Source organism: Triturus cristatus, chromosome 6 (assembly GCF_964204655.1).
Source record: "Triturus cristatus chromosome 6, aTriCri1.1, whole genome shotgun sequence".
In the NCBI taxonomy this organism is placed as follows: domain Eukaryota; kingdom Metazoa; phylum Chordata; class Amphibia; order Caudata; family Salamandridae; genus Triturus; species Triturus cristatus.
In genome coordinates this window covers 556,752,495-556,771,104 of record NC_140589.1, presented here as the reverse complement: position 1 = coordinate 556,771,104, position 18,610 = coordinate 556,752,495, and the positions used below count along the sequence as shown (strand labels likewise).

The 18,610-nt window shown below is 47.9% G+C and overlaps 1 protein-coding gene across 4 annotated transcripts in view; it reads left to right on the top strand.

Annotated features, from left to right (window-relative positions):
• PHIP (PHIP subunit of CUL4-Ring ligase complex) overlaps positions 1-18,610 on the top strand; it is a 1,862,070-nt gene that overhangs the window by 1,318,262 nt on the left and 525,198 nt on the right. For all 4 annotated transcript variants that reach the window (XM_085610989.1, XM_085610988.1, XM_085610991.1 and 1 more), the window contains exon 32: positions 13,974-14,099. In XM_085610989.1, the coding sequence (XP_085467115.1) occupies positions 13,974-14,099 (126 nt within the window). The remainder of the gene's footprint in view (positions 1-13,973; positions 14,100-18,610) is intronic.

Genomic DNA, 18,610 nt, shown 5'->3' with positions numbered 1-18,610 from the left:
TCACAAAGGCAGCAAACCTTTGAAACTTCCCCTTCGTGGACCCAGCCCATCCTGGGGGAGGAGGCGTGACACCCCTGCCCAGTATGGGCTTTGTTTCTGGACCCAGAGAACAGAGGTTCTCTACCCAGGGGTCCAGAAACCTGTCTGGTGGTGTCAAATGGCAGGCAGCCATTCAGGAACCACACCAGGACTGGTTGTTGTTCAGGGGGCATCTCTAAAATGCCATCTGAGTGTATTTTCCATTAAATCACACATTGGCATCAGTGTGGGTTTAAAGTGCTGAGAAGTATGCTATCAAACCTCCTAGGTTTCAGGAAAGCCATTATGGAACTGTGGAGTTTGTCGGGACCAACTCCCAGACCATATACCTTTTATGACTTCACTGCACTCATAATGTTTAAGAATGGACTTAGGCACTGTAGGGGTACAGTGATCCTTCAACTGTCCCCTCACCTGTGGTCTAGACCACTATGCTATAGGGGTGACTTACCTAGGCCACAGGCAGTGGGTTTCACGCATGGCACACAGGGGTGTGTGCCATGTCGACTCTTCACTTTTCCCTGCATCAAAACACAAAGCCTGCAATGGCAGGGGGTGGGTGTTACGGTGCAGGGTCTCTAGGGATTGCACAAAAGGTGCTGCAGCCCTTAGAGGCCTTATCTGGTCAAAGTGCCCTTGGTACTCATGGTACCTTTTACAAGGGGCTTACTTGTGGCCGGATATCTGACAATTGTAGGTACAAAGATACTTTTTTGGGAAAGAACCCAGGCCCTGGAAGCCTGATTGACAGGGACCCAGGGCACATCAAGTCGGGTGGCTTCAGATGTCAGGCAAAAAGTGGGGGGTAACCATCCAAAAAGGGGCACTTTCCTACAACTTACCTACCACTCCACCTGATTGCAAATTCAAATGTATGAAAACTTGTGGCAGGCTCATGTTTTCTTCTGCTACCTTTGTCTTCAGTCAGTAAAAGCTTGCTGTCTCCTTGGTTACTGCACCCATGCACTCTGGGACATGGTTGGTCAGATCAGGACGGCAGGGATGCAGCAAAATTTGTCATCCAGTCTGACCTGGACACGACCGACTGCATGAATTGGCAATTGGCACAAGTGAGGTGTTTTGGTGCCATGCTTAGATGAGTTCTAAAGTCTTCTTGGGGAATGTCCAAGCATCTTTAATGGATATTCCATTTGATGGCTATCACCTCTGGTGAGAAGGTGGATTCAGCCCTAAAACAATTTAAGGAGAGTACAACCACAGATTGCTCCTTTGGTCCCTCCACACACCCCCAGACAGTTTCTACGATAATTTCATTCATTTCAGGGTTATTTCGAGGACTTACTAACCACGTCATATTCTGCCGCCGACACAGAAATCTTTTCAGCCCTTTTTTGTTGGAGGCCAAGGCTCCTAGAGGCAATTCTCAGGAAATCTCACAGCTCAGTCCCCTACCCCATTTGCAGCCAAAACTTAAAAACTGTTTAATGTGTCCTTTCCAGCACACAGCCAAATTGTAGGAGGCAGAATCAGTCATTTTCCCAGGGTTGACCAGATATTACATCTGTCAGATGGATCCTCTAAATTGTCCAATGACACTATGCTCTCCATTCATCAGCTTGTCATGTAAGTAAACTGCATGGACTTTTGGTCCTTCCGCTTTACACAACATTTTTTTCCATGCATTCCTGACAAATAGAAACCCCTTTGAATATTAGACAGGCTATTGCCCTTCCATCCTTCTTTTTCCCGCTCACCCCTTCACAGTGGATGAGAGACTCAAATAATTTAGATCCCAAGAGGACCCTCAGCTTCTACATTGACCGTATCAGAGGCCATTGGGTGAACAATCAACTTATGGGGTGGGCCTTTGTTGAGCAAAGAAAGGCAATGTTGTGCAGAAAAGATCTATCTCTAAGTATGTAGTCCTCTACAATAAAATCTGCTACACAACTATTAAGGGCTCATTCCACTGAAACCAAGGCTGCTACTACTGCACTGCATTGCAGATTGCCTGTCCTGTGTATGTGTCAGGCTGCTGCATAAGAATTAGTGCACACTTTCACGTAGCACTATTGCCTTGACAATTCGGACCCTCCGCTTGGGCATTTCACCTGATTGGTTCTGCATGACTTTTTGATCTGAGCCATTCTCCTACCCACTCCGTGAGAAGCTACTGCTTTATCTATTCACAAAGTGAGGAATCTGCAGTGAGAAATGTCCATCCGGTAAATAAGTTAATATCCTTCAGTAACACTCTTCCTGGTTGATACACTGTCTAACCGCAGATTCCTCACCACCCCCCTCTCCCCTTTCTTGTGAATGTTCTGTAGACCTTTTTGTTTGAGGCATGTGTGCTGTAGATACACATGCTTTCTATACTCCTGCCATCTAGTGTTGGGTCTGGATGTTTGCAAGGTTTTTTTTTTTCCAAAGAAGTCTTTTCCGGTCACGAGGTAAGGTGACTCCTCCTTTCGGTGATGGTGCCCATGGGCATCGACTCCATTGTTAGATTGTTTTCTTTCCGCCATCGGGTTCGGACGTTGTTTGCAGATCTCCGGTTTGAAACAGTCCTTCGTGTTCCCTTCGGTGCACTGTACTCTCGACGGTATTGTTCTCGTACGCGTGTCACTTTCTCAGTGTATCGTATAGGTCGGAAAACTCCATCTTCGGTCGAGCAAACCTCACGCGTGACCTTCGGGCCTAGCTGCATCAGTTAACTTCTTCTCCGTTCCATACTAGACAGTCTTCTGCCGATGGAACGGACACTATTTCAATTCTGTCGTGCCACTCCAAGTATCTGAACAGCTACATGCATAAAGTCTGCAACTTGTGCCTCTCACCGGAGCACAAAGAGGATTGGGGCGCTTGTCGATCGTGCCGATCAAAAAAGACTTTGCAGGATTGTCAGGCTCGATGAATAGACATGCAGTGACAAAATATTGAACACACTCAGGACACCTTTGGGGAAGATACCGAACACGCAGAGTTGGAATAGTCAGTGGCAGAAGAGGAGTAGTCCTTCTCTGTCCCTGAATCGGATTCCGAACTGGAAATCGAGCACAAAGAGTATTGGGATGCTTGTCAATCGTTCCGATCAAAAAAGACTTTGCAGGATAGTCAGGCTCGATGAATAGCCATGAAGTGACAAAATATTTAACACACTCAGGACATCTTTGGGGAAGATAACGAACACGAAGAGTTGGAATCGTCAGTGGCATAAGAGGAGGAGGCCTTCCCTGTCCCTGAATCGGAATCCGAACTGGAAATCGAGTTGGATTCCAAAGGTGTTCCACCGGGACAAGGTGCTAGGAGTAACAAAGCCCCTTTTCCCCTTAAACTCTCTTTTATTAAGCGAAAGGTTTCGGGACCACCACCGCCTTAAGGCCATGTTCAGCGCCGAAACAATATTTTTGATGCCTCTTCCTCGGGCCTGACACCGAAACAGTTATTCAAGCCTTCTGGCTCGGGACTGAGTCGAGAAAAGCCATCTTTGGAACCGACACCTTCGGCTCCAAAAGACAAAAAGGTCAACTCCTGTTAGATCCGGAGAGAGCGGTACCTTAAGTCACTTTTTGTCATCGACTTTTTGAGTTGTTACAATGCCTGGTGCACAGGGATGTCATCTCGGCGGACCGGCTTCAAGCCTTGTGGCTCCTGCAACAAGCTGATGTCGGTGATGTACCCCCATCTTGTGTGACTCTGGTGCCTTGAGTGCGACCACGACCCAAATTCGTGCTCCGACTGCCGGCCATGGCCCAAAAGTCTTTGCAGGAGCAGTCCCAAAAGCTTCTGGAGGCCCGGCAGTCTGCTCCGCGCCTCTCGAAGTCCCGGTTGAGAGGGAGGTCGCGGGACCGGTCGCGGAGCCATCACCACTCCTCGTCGAAGTCTTCGTCTTCAAGTAAGTCGAAGCACAAAAAGAAGGCAAAGAAGCACCGTCGCTCTTCGCATTCTCCCCGTCCGTTGGGCAACTTGACGTGGGATGCGGCTGATAGTCGCCCCGGCCTCCCCCTCGATGTGGACACGGCGCCGGACCGACGTCGGGACCGACACGGACCTGTACTTTCGTACTCCTGTTCTCCCCTGCTGTTTGCAATCGCCCTGAGTGGCTACCAGAGGAGGGTGGGAAGGATTGGGAGGGGTCTGTGGGCCCTCTGTCAGACCAGTTGGAAGAACTGGACTGGAGAGACGAGTTGGGGGTCACTTCCCCAGACCTTGGCATGCTTTCTCCCCTTACGGTGGCTACGGAGGAGGGTGCATCATACGCAGATGTGTTGCGTAGGGCGGCTGAGGCCTTAAACCTCGAGCTTCCTACGGAGGCGGTTAGGACTAACCTGACCAAGTTGCTTCAACCATCAGCAGCCTCTTCGGAGCCCTTGCTGCCATTCAATGAGGCCCTTACGGACATCCTTTTGGGAACGTGGTCCAAGCCCAACACAGGGGCTCGTGTGCACAGGATGATTCCCCGTTGCCACCGCCTGGCCCCGGGCAACCCCATTTTCCTCTCTCACCACCCTACTCTTAAGAGCTTGGTGGTCCAAGCCTAGACTTCCAAAGGCACATTCCCTACCGCACCACCTGATAGGGAATCCAAGAAGCTGGGCCACCTTGGGAAGATGATGTTTACTTTCTCCAGCTTAGGACAGCGGTCGTTGAACATCGCATGTCTCTTGGGCTGTTACTCCCACTGTGTGTGGGACTCGGTCGCGCAGGTTTTGCCACAATGCCCGGATGAGGCTCGGGCTGTACTCTCCCGTGCCGTGGCCGAGGGGAGAGACGGCGCAAAGTCCGCCATTTGATGTGGGCTGGACACCGCCGACTCGCTGGGCAGGAAGATTTCCACGTCAGTAGCCCTTAGATGCTACACCTGGCTGAGGTCCACTGGCTTTTCGGGCGATGTCCAAGCTACTCTTATGGACATGCCCTTTGATGGCCGTAGCTTGTTCGGCGACAAAGCAGCCAACTCGCTCGGGCACTTTAAGGACTCTAGGGCTACGGCCAGATCCTTGGGCCTCGCTTCCACCTCCCGCCCGCGCAGTCTGCTTTTCGCCCCTTTCGTGGCTACGGAAGGGGTGCCCGCCACGTTCTACCCAGAGCCATAGGCCTGCGCAAGCTGTCCAGTCTCTGCCCGGCCGGGGACGTGGGACCCACCGTCGTGGGTCTGGGAGACAGTAGGCGGGCCAGTCCACCAGCGCCCCCTCTGCAGCTGCCTCCAAGCCCTCCTAGTACGACCTTTCAGGGCCACCAATTGGCAGTGGGTGGCAGGATTCACCATCACCTCCCCTAATGGAGCAACATCACGTCGGACAGGTGGGTTTTGCAGATAGTCCGAAGTGGCTACTCCCTCCCCTTCAAGACTACTCCTCCATCCATGCAACCTCAATTCCATCGCATGTCGGAGGATCACCTGGCCCTTCTCCAACAGGAAGTTACGTCCCTCTTGGCCAAGGGAGCCATCGAACAAGTTCCTGCCCCAGAAGTAGGCATGGTTGCTATTCCCACTACTTTCTGGTGCCCAAGAAGGACAAAGGGCTGTGTCCTATCTTGGATCTCAGGAACGTCAACCGCTTCCTCCAAGAGCAGAAGTTTAAAATGTTGACACTGGCTCAAGTCCTGTCTGCCCTCAACTCTGGAGACTGGATGGTAGCGTTGGACTTGCAGGATGCTTATTTTCACATCACCGTCCTGCCAGCCCACAGGCGTTACCTACGGTTCACGGTAGGCCACGAGCACTTTCAGTTTACCGTGCTCCCTTTTGGCCTTACCAGCGCCCCTTGGGTGTGCACGAAAGTGATGGTGGTGGTCGCAGCACATCTGCGCAAATCAGGGGTTCCAGTCTTCCCCTATCTTGACTACTTGCTGTTGAAGGCGGGTTCGCCCCAGGCTGTTGTCTCCCACCTCCAGACTACGGCGGACCTCCTGCATTCGCTGGGGTTCACTATCAATGTGCCGAAGTCGCACCTGATTCCCTCTCAGACGCTCCTTTTTATCAGAGGGGTTCTGGACATAGAGCTGTTTCTGGCTTATCCTCCCGAGCAGCGAGTCCGGGATATTCTGGCTATGATTCTGATATTTCAGCCTCTATCCCCGGTTTCGGTCAGAATACCGTTCGGCTATTGGGCCTCATGGCCTCTTTCATCCAGCTGGTGGACTATGCCAGGTGGCATATGCGGGATCTGCAGTAGGAGAAGTTCCAGTGGGCACAAGATCAGGGAAATGTTTCTGATTGCGTCCAGATCTCAGAGGGCACTGCACTCATATTGCAGTGGTGGCTAACGAACCAGGATTGGGTCAACAGCAGATCCCTCTCCCTTCCCCAACCAGAGTTCACAGTGGTGACAGATGCATCACTTCTGGGGTCGGGCGGCCACATGGGAGAGGCGGAGATCAGAGGCCTCTGGTCTCCGGCGGAGTCTGGGCTCCACATCAACCTTCTGTAGCTTCGAGCGATCCGTCTTGCACTGAAGGCATTCCTGCCTTCTGTCAAAGGGAGAGTAGTGCAGGTGTTCATGGACAACGCCACCGCCATGTGGTACTGCAACAAACAGGGCAGGGTGGGTCGTGGACCCTATGTCAGGAGGCACATTGTCTCTGGAACTGGCTGGAACATCAGGGCATGTCCTTGGTGGTTCAACACCTGCCAGGTTCGCTGAACGCCAGGGCGGATGAACTCAGCCGCCAGTGCATGATGGATCACGAATAGCGTCTTCACTCGGAGGTGGTGCAACGTCTCTTTCAGCAGTGGGGAGAGCCTTGGTTAGATCTATTCGCCACCGGAGAGAACTCGCAATGTCAGCAGTTCTGCACGTTGGAATTTCCAAGGCGGCAGTCGCTCGGCGACGGTTTTTGTCGTGAGTAGAGTTGCGGTCTTCAATAAGCTTTTCTACCTATATCAGTTCTACCCAGAGTGCTTAAGATCAAGCGCGACCGGGCCCAAGTCATTCTTGTGGCTCCAAACTGAGCACGGAAAGTCTGGTATCCCGAGCTCTTGCACATGGCCATCGATCCTCAGATCAGAATGCCCCTTCGGGAGGATCTGCTGTCGTAGCAGCAGGGGACGGTCCTCCACCCTAACCTATCCAGCCTCCACCTCCTTGCGTGGAGATTGAGCGGTGACAGTTGACAGCTTTTGACCTTCCTCCCAATGTCTAACGTTATCTTGGCAGCCAGTCCCTCCACCAAAATGGTATACGCCTGTAAATGGAAGAAGTTTGTGGCATGGTGCGCAGCAAGACTGTGGATACCCTTTCTGAGGTCCCCCTTTTCATTCTTTCATTGACCCAGCAGGGCTCTGCTCTGAGCTCTCTAAAAGGCTATCTTTCGGCTATTTCGACCTTTCTTCGGCTTCCCGACCAGCCTTCTCTTTTCAAGTCCCCTATTGTAAATCGCTTCCTTAAGGGCATTACTACTTTGTATCCTCCAATTCCTTTTGTAATGCCTCAGAGGGACTTGAACCTGGTTCTGATCCATCTTATGTTTGCTCCCTTCGAGCCGCTCCATAACTGTCCTGTCAGACTTCTGACACTTAAAACTGCCTTTCTGGTTTCCATCACCTCTGCTCGCAAGGGGGAGCGAGCTGCAGGCTCTTTCTTCAAAACCTCATTTTCTGTCTGTTCATCCGGACAAAGTTGCCCTTTGCTCTAGGCGTTCTTTCCTCCCCAAAGTGGTCGGGCCGTGCAAAAGCAGACCATCTCTTGATGGGTCGTTCTTTGCATCAAAATCTGCTACTCCTTAGCGAAAAAAGGACCTCCAGTGGGGTTGTGTGCCCATTCCACCAGGGCAACGACAGACACTTCTTCTTTGACACTTGGAGCCCCCCATAGTGACATCTGCCAGGCAGCTACGTGGGCTTCTTTGCACATGTTTACTTAACACTACTGCCTGGACATCCAAGTCTGGAGAGACGGCATCTTTGGCCGTTCTGTTCTCCAGGACTTCCTGGTGTTAACTTGGTTCGCGACCCACCTCCTGGGTTGGTATTGCTGGGGTATCTATTCTAAGGTTAGGAATCCATACCTGATTGTCTCTTTCAGATGAACAAGTTGCTTACCTTAGGTAACGATATATCTGTAAGAGACATAGATTAGTTGTGGATCCCTCACCCCCCCCACCCATCCTCCCTGTTCTGCAAACTGACTTCTAGGGTAAGAGACTGCCCTTCAGGGCCCTAGTTTTGTGCGCCAGTGGTCATGGCTCTGCGCTTCTGGTGTGGAATGTCGTGTAAAGAACTGACATCAGCACGCAGGGGTGGCGTCTAAGTAGATAACGCGACGTCATTCCGGCAACCACGACGCCAACGATGAACGCGGAGTCGACCAATGCCACCTACCGACGGGCAGGGGTACTTCCGAAGAAAAAATTCTGCGGATCCAGTCTGAGGTCTGGGGGTAATTCTAAGTTGAGGAATCCATAACTAATCTATGTCTCTTACAGATATATCGTTACCGAAGGTAAGTTACTTGTTCTTTAGACCTAAGAATGTTAAGCCTGTCCATACTGTCAGAACATTTTCATATGGTTATGCTTCAACAAGTGCTCCCACTTCTAGAGCAAGGCGACTTTATGTCCACACTAGACTTAAGGGACGCATACTTACACATTCCAGTTATTATTATTATTATTATTATTAGGAGCTTATAAAGCGCACTTATACCCGAGGGTGTCCTCGCGCTAGAATACTGAGCATCCCTGGAGAACGAGGGTCTAGTCCCTGAATAACCAGGTCTTCAGCACCCTCCTGAAAGAGAGAAGTTCATCCGCTTTCCTAATATGTGCTGGCAGGCAATTCCACGCGGTGGCCGCGCCATAGGAAAACATCTTTCCTCCCCAGCTGGCCTTTTTTGTCCTGGGCACAACCACTACATTGCTCTCCGCGGAGCGCAATGCTTTCTCTGGCACATACCGCTTGAAGCAATTCCTCAAACTCTGGGCCAATGCCTTTCAATGCTTTGAATACCGTACACAGGGCCTTAAATTGAGAACGTCTGTGTATCGGCAGCCAGTGTACCTTCCTTATTCCTTCTCAAACTGAGGCATACCTGGGAGTGCAGCAGTCTCGCTGCCGCGTTTTGAACCATCTGCAGTCTGTACAGAAACCATCCGTGGGAAGAAATATTTTTACTTTCCTCAATATACTGAGGATATGGAAACACGAAGAGACCGCTCCACTGACCTGTCCTCCAAAGTCCAGTTTCTGGTCCATGATGACGCCCAGATTCCTTGCTTTTGGTGTAGGCACTGGCGGCTTCCCCAGAGCCTCGGGCCACATATCTGGAATCCAGATATTCGGATTATTCCCGAATATCATGACCTCGGTCTTATCCGCATTTAGTTTAAGGCAGTTTGCGGCCATCCAACTCGCGATGTCTTTGAGACAATCATGACACCTCGCTGTCATATCCACTTGGGACCCTCTTTGTATGGATAGCACGATTTGCGTGTCATCTGCGTACGAGGTGAGTTGAAGGCCAAAAGATCTGATCAAGGCTCCCAGCGGACTCACATAAATGTTAAAAAGAGTGGGGCTCGGGGATGAACCTTGCGGGACCCCGCAAGGGAGGGCAAAGGGTTTGGACCCCTCAGCTCCCAAATCAACTGTCTGGATTCTGTCGGCCAGAAAAGACTAAAGGAGGCTCCAGGCCGTGCCTTCCACCCCTGCCCTTGACAACTGGTCCATCATCACTCCATGATGGACCGTGTCAAAGGCCGCCGACAGATCCAACAAAATCAGAACCGCCTCACCCCCCTGATCCACTGCCACTCTAATCTCCTCCGTCGCCTTAATCAGGGCCAGTTCCGTGCTATGTCCTGCGCGAAACCCAAACTGCATGGGATCGAGGGCCTTAGCTCTCCCCAAGAAGGAGCTCAGTTGCCCGTTTATAGCCTTCTCGTATAATTTCGCCGGAAGTGGGAGCCGCGAAATTGGTCTATAACTATTTGGGTCATTTTTATCTAGAGTGGATTTTTTTATTAATGGTAGGATAGAAGCAACTTTCCACCTCCTCGGATAAATACCTGACTCAATAATAGAGTTAAACAAGGGGGTAAGCGTGGGGGTAATGACTTCTGGGCAACTTTTAAGAACCGCCACCGGACACGGATCACTGGGGGCTCCCGAACGAGCAGCCAACAGAAGACCAGTGACCTCCTCCGATTGTAGCAGACTAAAGCCCCTTAATCTGTCCTGCGACCACGCCGACCCAACTTCCAAGCTCAGTGCTGCATCTCCCACCTCTCCGTAGACTTTGGAAAAGGAGGAGAAAATCCCCGCCACTTTATTCTGAAAAAAGGTGGCCAATGCTTCACAAAGATCAGAACTAGTCGATGTAATAGGTTCAGCTGGAATCGTAAGCTTAGTTATGGTCTTGAACATTTCTCTGGAGGACGAACTGGCTATTTCTATTTGCTCCGTGAAATATGTTTTTTTAGCCTCATTTATTAGGTTTTTATAAATAGTGAGGCTCTTTTTATATCTTTCTTTTATTAGTTGGACTATACCCATTCCGCCATACTCTCTCCAATCTCTTACAGTCTGTTTTAAAGGTCTGCAGAGAGTCTGAGAACCACGGGGCCGAGGGCTGGGCCCTTCTGGGCGTAAAAGATTTTACTGGCGCAAAATTATCTCAGGCCCTCTCGATCCACTTAGAGTACAAGTCTACAGCTTTGTTCACTCCCAATGGAATACAGGGGGCATTAGACTTTAGGTAATTACCCATCTCTGACCCATCTATCTTTTTCCACGCTCGGATAAGAATCTTATCCCTTGGCTCGGGATTCGGCTGTATCTGGGTCCCTAAAGAAAGTGTGAAAATTATTGCAGCATTATCAGACCAAGGGAGTGGCAAAAGTTCCACAATGTCTAGATCCGATTTGTTCGTAAAAATGCCATCAAGGGTGTGCCCTGCAATATGCGATGGTCCCACCACCCTTTGTTCCAGCCCTCCTGCAGCCACCCAGCACATCGCAAATATATGATTTCTGATAGCAGGAAATATCTGTCAGTTCAAAGTACTCCCATTCGGAGCTACTACTGCACCTAGAGTGTACACAAATGGTCTAGCAGTAATTGCAGCTCCTCTCAGAAGACAACCAATTCATTTCTTTCCATATCTAGACGATTGGCTTGTGAAAGCCTGCACACACACAAAGTATTTGCAACACACTCAGACTACTGCAAACAACAGGTAAGTAGCACAGATACACAGTGGTCACCAGTGGGAGACCAAACTATATACTAAAATAGTGGTATGCGAACCACGACTCATGTCAAGATTATACCTATAGGAACCACCTGAGGTGTGTAACCAGGAATCCCAGGGAGGCCGTGTGCAGAGTGGCAACACGCTGGCTCAATACAAGTCAATGGGTAAGTCGCTGTTGCATTTTTAAAGAAGGACCCTTCCCAGTTGACCCTGAAGAAATCACGTAGAAGACAGAAGGGTGGAGAGCCACCCCATCCATGGATACTCTAGGAACCAGGATCACTACACCAGGTAAGCCAGGTGCATAGGTGTGAAGTGGCATCAGAAACCGCCGTCTAACTCAATGGAGGACTTCAGGAAGATGCCACTGCTGGAGAAGGTGAAAGTGTCAGGCAGAACCCAAAGGTGGATTCAAGTTCAGAAGTACCTGCAACCAGAGGGGGCAGAGTCTTTGCCACTTTGGAGTGACCAGGAGGCCCGTAAGACAAATGCCCACTGAAGTCTGGTGTTGCAGGAGAGCTGATGATGATCTTGGAGCTGCAGCTGTGCAGACCCGGCGACGCTGTGGAAGACCAGGAGCAGTTCACGAGCTGTCCCACGTCAGATGTTGAGAGTTGAGGGGTCGGTGTCCGTTTGAAGCACCAACAAGCCTTGGTAACGGCAAACAATCTGGAGGCGAAGAAGGTGCAGTTTTGTGACCATTAAGTAGACCTTTAAGATTGAAAGGCCTACTTTAGGGATGAGTTATGGGTTTTAAGTGCAGTGACCTTAGATATTGGGAAACCTATATTCCGTCAGTGGTGCTAGTACCAGCTTACACGGGCTGCAGTAGCAGGCCTGTAGTTAAAGTTTGAGTGGTCTTGCATGGGTGGCATAATACATGCTTCAGCCCCTGGAGGACCCCTGGTGTACCTATGCCCTGGGTACCTCAGTACCATATACTAGGGACTTAAAAGGGTACACCAGTAGGTACCTAAGTACTTACCATAACTAATTTAGGGGAGAAATGACAGAGGCTGGGATCCTGGTTTGCAGGATCCCAGTCAGACTAGTCAGAAACAGCATAGCACCAGGCAAAAAGTGAGGGTAACCATAAAAGCAGATCTGCTTTCCTACAACACCACTCTCGTACCATTTGGTATTGGGAAATTGATCACAGAATTCATCTTCTGGCAGAACACCTCCCAGGTGTGAACAATCAAATTGCCGACCTCCTAATCTGGGTGCAGCAACGAATGCAGGAATGGGAACTTCAGGTTTGTTGTCCATATTTCCAGAAATGAGGATTCCCACAAATAGATCTGTTTGCCACAGTAGACAGTTCAAAATGCCCAAACTGCGCCTCCAGATTCCCACACCCTCTATCCAAAGGGAATGTTCTGTAGATGAATTGGTCTGGGATATTTGCTTATGCTTTTCCGTCTCTCCCTCTCCTTCAGTTTCTAGTTAGGAAGCTCAGGAAAACACCTCTCACACTGAGTTTAGTAACTCCCACATGGTCCTGTCAGCCATGGTTCACCACACTCTTGGAGCGATCAGTGGTTTCACATAAAAAGCTGCACCTCAATTCCAGATTTCTCACTCAGAACCATGGAGAAATCAGATACCCAACCCCGAAGGAGCTCAACCTAGCGATTTGGCTCCTTAAGTCCTAGAGTTTGGATACTTAAATTTACCGCCAGATTGTATGACAATTCTTAAAGAGACAAGAAAGCCTACCACCAGGGCATGTTATGTGGCGAAATGAAAAAGATGTGTGGTATATTGTAACAGCAACGTTAGTCATCTGCTAGATGTATCTATATAAAATATTAATTGTTACCTTCTTCAACTACATCGAGTTGGCTTAACCTATACATCCATTCGATTGCACCTTGCAGCAGTAGCCGCATATTTGCAAAACAGACAACACTTATCTTTGTTCAACGTTCCAGTAGTTAAAGCCTATATGAAGGCCTTAAGAGTAATTCCACCCAGGGTACCTCCTGCACCAGTTTGGACTCTTAACATTGTTCTCACAAGACTCATGGGTCCACCTCTTGAGCCATTACAGAATTGTCAAATATAGTTTCTTTCATGGAAAGTTGCCTTCCTGATTGCTATCACTTCATTAAGGAGAGTTGGTGAGCTACAGGCACATCTGTAAAAAAACAGTAATAAAGTGCATTTGCGACATAAATATAAACATGGAAGAGTATCAAATCTAGGAGCTTGATCTCGTTAGCTCAGACGGAGGTGGTCGTGATCAACAGAATGAGTTCAACAAGTAAGTTTGATTGGTATAGAGTATGGTGACGACTTTAAGACTAACCATTTAGACATCAGAAATGATTTAACTTCTGATTTGAAGGAGACCGTAGAGTGAAGCAGATGGATTTCCTTTGAAATATAATTACAGATTTTTGGTGCGATGCCTGAGAAAGCTCTGTTGGACGCTTTCTTCTTGCTGAAAATCTATGGTTTCAGCAGAATGTAGCTGTTAAGCAATGTCCTACATCCGCCAGATTGTTCCAGCTTTTGTGCTAAATATCTTGGGGTGTTGAAATGTATGACTTTATGGGTTATGCAAGCGATTTTTCGATGAATTCATACATTCGCGCGCAGTAAAAAGTTTCGTAGCTCACCTTAGTTTTTGGATGAGCCTTTTTTATAATGTTTAACTTACATTTGTAAAACCTTTAAATTTGATAACTTTGCATTATTGAAATGTACTATTCCAATGAAAGTATTATTGACATGATAAAGTGTTTGAACTTTTTTTTTCTCATTTCCCAGGCGTCTTTCATCGCTCATGTGGGAAGTGCGGTACATAGAGCATAATACACGTACATTCAATGAGCCAGCAAGCCCAATTGTGAAATGTGCCAAATTTGTCACCGATCTCGTGCTGCATTTCATAAAGTAGGTTACCAGCATTAACCAATTTGCATATGTAAATGTTCTCTAGTCAGTAAACATTTGTTTTGAGTTACTAATTTTGCATTGCAGATCCCCTGCTTATTATCTGAAACACTATTTGCTTTTTATGAATGAAACAGTTTTTATATAGTGCAACGTTCCCTCCAAGGAGTATCTTGGTGCTGATGCTGAGGAAAGGACACCTTACAGGAGAAAGAGAGAAACTGGCATTGTCACCGATGATTGCTGATCAGAGAAAAGACCAAGCCGTGTTATCTGGAATTCCAAAGAAGCATGTTTTTAAGGACTTCCTAAAACTGAGTTAATTTTGTGTATGTCTGAGTTGGGTAGGCAAGGAGTTCCAGGCTTTTGTCCCTATGGCTACTAGTGTCTTGCCGCCCCTGGTTTTAAGTTTAAATTTAGATGTTATTTGGAGGTTTTCTGAGGATGACCGTAGGGTACGTTGAGTGATGTATGGCTTAGTTCCAACATTAAGATATTCTGGTCCGATATTGTTTGCTGTTTTATAGATAATGGTTAGAACCTTTTGCAGAATCCTCTTATTGATGGGCAGACAATGAAGGGTTTTCAGTGCAGTTGCAGAGGAGGTATCTCTAGGCAGATTAAGTACCAACCTCACTGCAGCGTTTTGGACCACCTGTAGTCTTTGTAATACTTTGTTGGTGAAGAAACAACCGCCTGAAGTGCTAGATTCCCATTCTACCAGGGCAAATGCCGCCACTACAGCGTTAGCACATGGGGTTCCCATCTTGGACATCTGTCTGGCTGCCATTTGAACTTCTCTGCACAGGTTTACCGAACACTACTGCCTTTACAGCCAGGTCCGACGTGACAGGCATTTTGCTTATTCTGTCCGCAGTCCCTTCTGCAGAGAGGTATTGCTGGTGTATCTATTCTAAGGTGAGGAATCTGCGGTTATAAGCCTCTATCAGATTAACTCATTTACTTACCTTTTGTAATGCCTTATCTAATAAAGACGGTTACTGCAGATTTCTCACTGATCCTCCCCACTCTGTGAAAGATCGCTCTAGATTCTACACACTAGTCATCACTAATATATTTGTTTTAACATGGCTACAACTTTGATCTGCTCTATTGTGTGGTTTGTCTCCTTTTCCCCCTTAGCCAGCAAAGACTGAACCTCTTTTGCAAGGAAGGAGGCATAGTAGAACTTCGGTAATGCCTTATCTGGTAGAGACTCTATCTAACCGCAGATTCCTCACCCTAGAATATTACCCAGGCATCAGACTAGATCTGGAAAATCTTCAGCACTACCTCTGCACCCCAGTAGGAGTCGATCAGCGCTGCGTTTACGCCTTCTGAAAGTTGGCATTCTTCTACGTGGAGCTGTCTATTACTCTCCCCACTTTGTTTTCTCTGACGCATCTCTGTAGGTAGGAGAAGAAGCTTCATTGTTTGCATCTGAAGAGAGCTATTAGTTTCTACTTTTAGATTGGACTAAGGAGCACTGAAGGGCATCCAACTCCTTATTGGCGCAAAGCAGGGAACAGCAGTTCAAAACTGTACAGTTTTGAGATGTATTGTCCTCTGTATCAAGATGTGCCTTCCCTTTGACAAGAAGGAGCCTCTAGAGGGCATACCACCAATCAAAGCTGCCACTATGGCATTAGCCGTGGGTATTCCAGTGCTGGACATTTGCCAAAAGCAAATGTGGATGGAATGCTGAACAACGCAAATATTTACCCTCAGTCACAAAGATTTCGGTTTAATCCATTGTGTTTTTTGTTCACCATGCCTCCCCAGTTTGGTACCAGTCATATGCAAATCAGTCTTGATCCTTGTAGAAACAGTGCAGCCCGAACCTCCAAGCCAGGTCCTCCCTGGACTGGAAACCAACATCCTGGGACCGGTTTCGGAGTATCACCCCTCATCAGCCCGGCTAGTTTGAATCCAATTTAACAGTGAGCATAGGACCCACATCTGGGCATACCCTTCCCACTACATATATCTGCAGTCTATAGAAAAGGTAACAATCGCCAGATTACATTTACTTTTCAAAGCAAAACAATTCATGTGAATGAAAATCTGACCATTGGAATCCTTCCACAAACCTTTATTTAAAAGGAAAGGAAATATGAGACATTGTTAACCTATAGTCTGCCCTTAAAAGATTAGTCCTAAAACTGTCACTGTGCCTTTAAGAACCTAACAGGACCTCCTGTATCCCATCATACCCCTCAGATCACAGATTAGTTAATTTTTCTTGGCTGCTTCAGTTAGGATTCTGGAGCACTGAGCTCTCCCTTTTTGACAAAAATTGTCAGAAAAACCCTTTCTCAAAACGTTTTCACTTGATAGTAGCCAGTATCTGCTGTACTGACAACCTCATTTCTGAGAGAAAATAAAAATTATTCTGTCAAATATGCCTTATCTTTTTGTGAATTGTCCTTCCTGTGGGAAGAAGGCTCATACTGATCCTCATTCAGTCTGCATTGTCTGCCTGCCAAAGTCTCAACATCTTGACACCTGTCTACACTGCCAGAAGCTGTCCAGATGTACCCTCAAGGACAGGGAGAAGATCAGGTTTCATGGATTCCAGGAGAAATTCCATTCCATAAGATGCCTTGGGGCACACCAGTCTTCCTCCAAGAAGCCCCCTCTTCTAGTTCAAAAGAACCCCACAGAGGCAGATCTCACGTAAAATACCATAAAAAGCAGTTTATTGTTAATAATGGATGGACTATCATCGACTACAACCCCAACTGCTCAACGAAAATCCTATTCAAGCAAGAGCAACGTTGGGTGTACCACGAGGCCTCAACGACGATATACCATGGGCCAAATTAATTAACTAGCCCACTGGTTAAGTTTACCTCCATCTATAATTACTCACACCTGGCACTTCACTCATGTCAAGTTATGTATGACCACTATACATTACACTGGAGATAACATCTCTCTTGTCCGGAGCACCTTTTACTACTTTGCGCTTGTCTTTAACAGTGCTACTGTTACCCTTATTTTATCATTTTTTTACCCTCTCTCTCACGTCCCCGCTCCCAATATGGCACCCGCCATTATTACATTGACTCCAGTGAGAGGTTACCCTTACAGCTACTTTGGGTTTCCTTCTTCGCAATACACGCAGATTGCCCCCACGCTTTCCACACACATGAGCTATTCCCCCAAGTCACTCCGTAGTCCGGAGTTGACGCGCTGGTAGTCGGGTGTGGTTGAAGGCGGGAGCAGCGTTCCTCCCTCCCACTGGTGATTGAGCAACGGAGAGCAGGTGATGAACTTGTTTCTTGCAGGAGTCAGTGCGAGTATTTTTCTTCCTGCTATCGACACCAAAGAGGTTTTTTCCTTCACTTAAAAGAACCCGCGACAATATGTTGATTGTGATTATATTACATCCAGGTCTACATCTCTATATCGCGCTCCACGCTGATGAGACTTTCCCTAACAACTTTTTGGGTAGGGGTATCAGTCTTTGTGTCTTTGTGTGTTTGTGTTGTGTGTTCACTACGTTAGTGTCACATATCCACCACTTTTAAAACCTGTTTTTGCTCCAATGAGCACACCTTAAGAAGCCTCACCACTGATCACGGCTCGCATGTAACACTCGCATAGGCACTCTGACAGCCCATGTGTGTGGGCGTGTCACTGTCACTCACTGCCTGTCATACTATCAGTGGCACAGATGAGCAGTGTGGTGGATAACTTCTCAGCTGGTTCCCGGCATGTGTACTGTGTGTACGCTAGCATGCTTCTTTTTAATTGAAAACCACTCTCACGCTGAGATAGTCATCTCAGCTTTTTCTCGACAAATCTTTATTAAATTCATATGCAGAGTATGATTAGAAACGTGTGTTATCTATATTACGCTACTGAATAAGATCATTTTCACGGACAAATGTTGCTTTCTCTCTTCCCCTTTTTTTCCTTCCTTAGGTTGGATTTTGAAACTAATGTGGTTGTTCCTGTTCGGGTGCAGAGTCGCCCTGACCACACCAAAATCTAGGTATCATTACAGGATGTACTGAGTGTTGCCGGCTCGGACCCTTGTACCTCACTTCTCACACTTTGCACGGTTCTGAAGAAACACCATTGGATCCACTAGGGACCACAAGAAGCATGAAACATGTCAACCTGATACCATCAGTTTCTACCACTGCTAGCACTGAGAGAAGCAGAAGGAACATACTCCCAATACCGACTATCTGTTCAAGAGTTTTCCTCTTGGCTCTAGTTTTTAATTGTATCACACAGACCCCAGAAAAAAGTTTTTTTCAGGGTACTAGTGTGATATTTTTAACTCACTTGCACCACACCCCGCACACCTGCACTCACCACTACGGCGTTCTTTCAAAAGATCTCCTACAAAGAGCCCTCTCGCAGGACCCGTGGGGGACAGCAGCGCCACCCTCACGAGGAGCAACGACCAATGAAGCATGATACCTGCTTGGGTGTGTGAGCAAAAGACACACAATTGATGGACGGAATGCAGAACAAATCAAAACATTCTCCCCCAG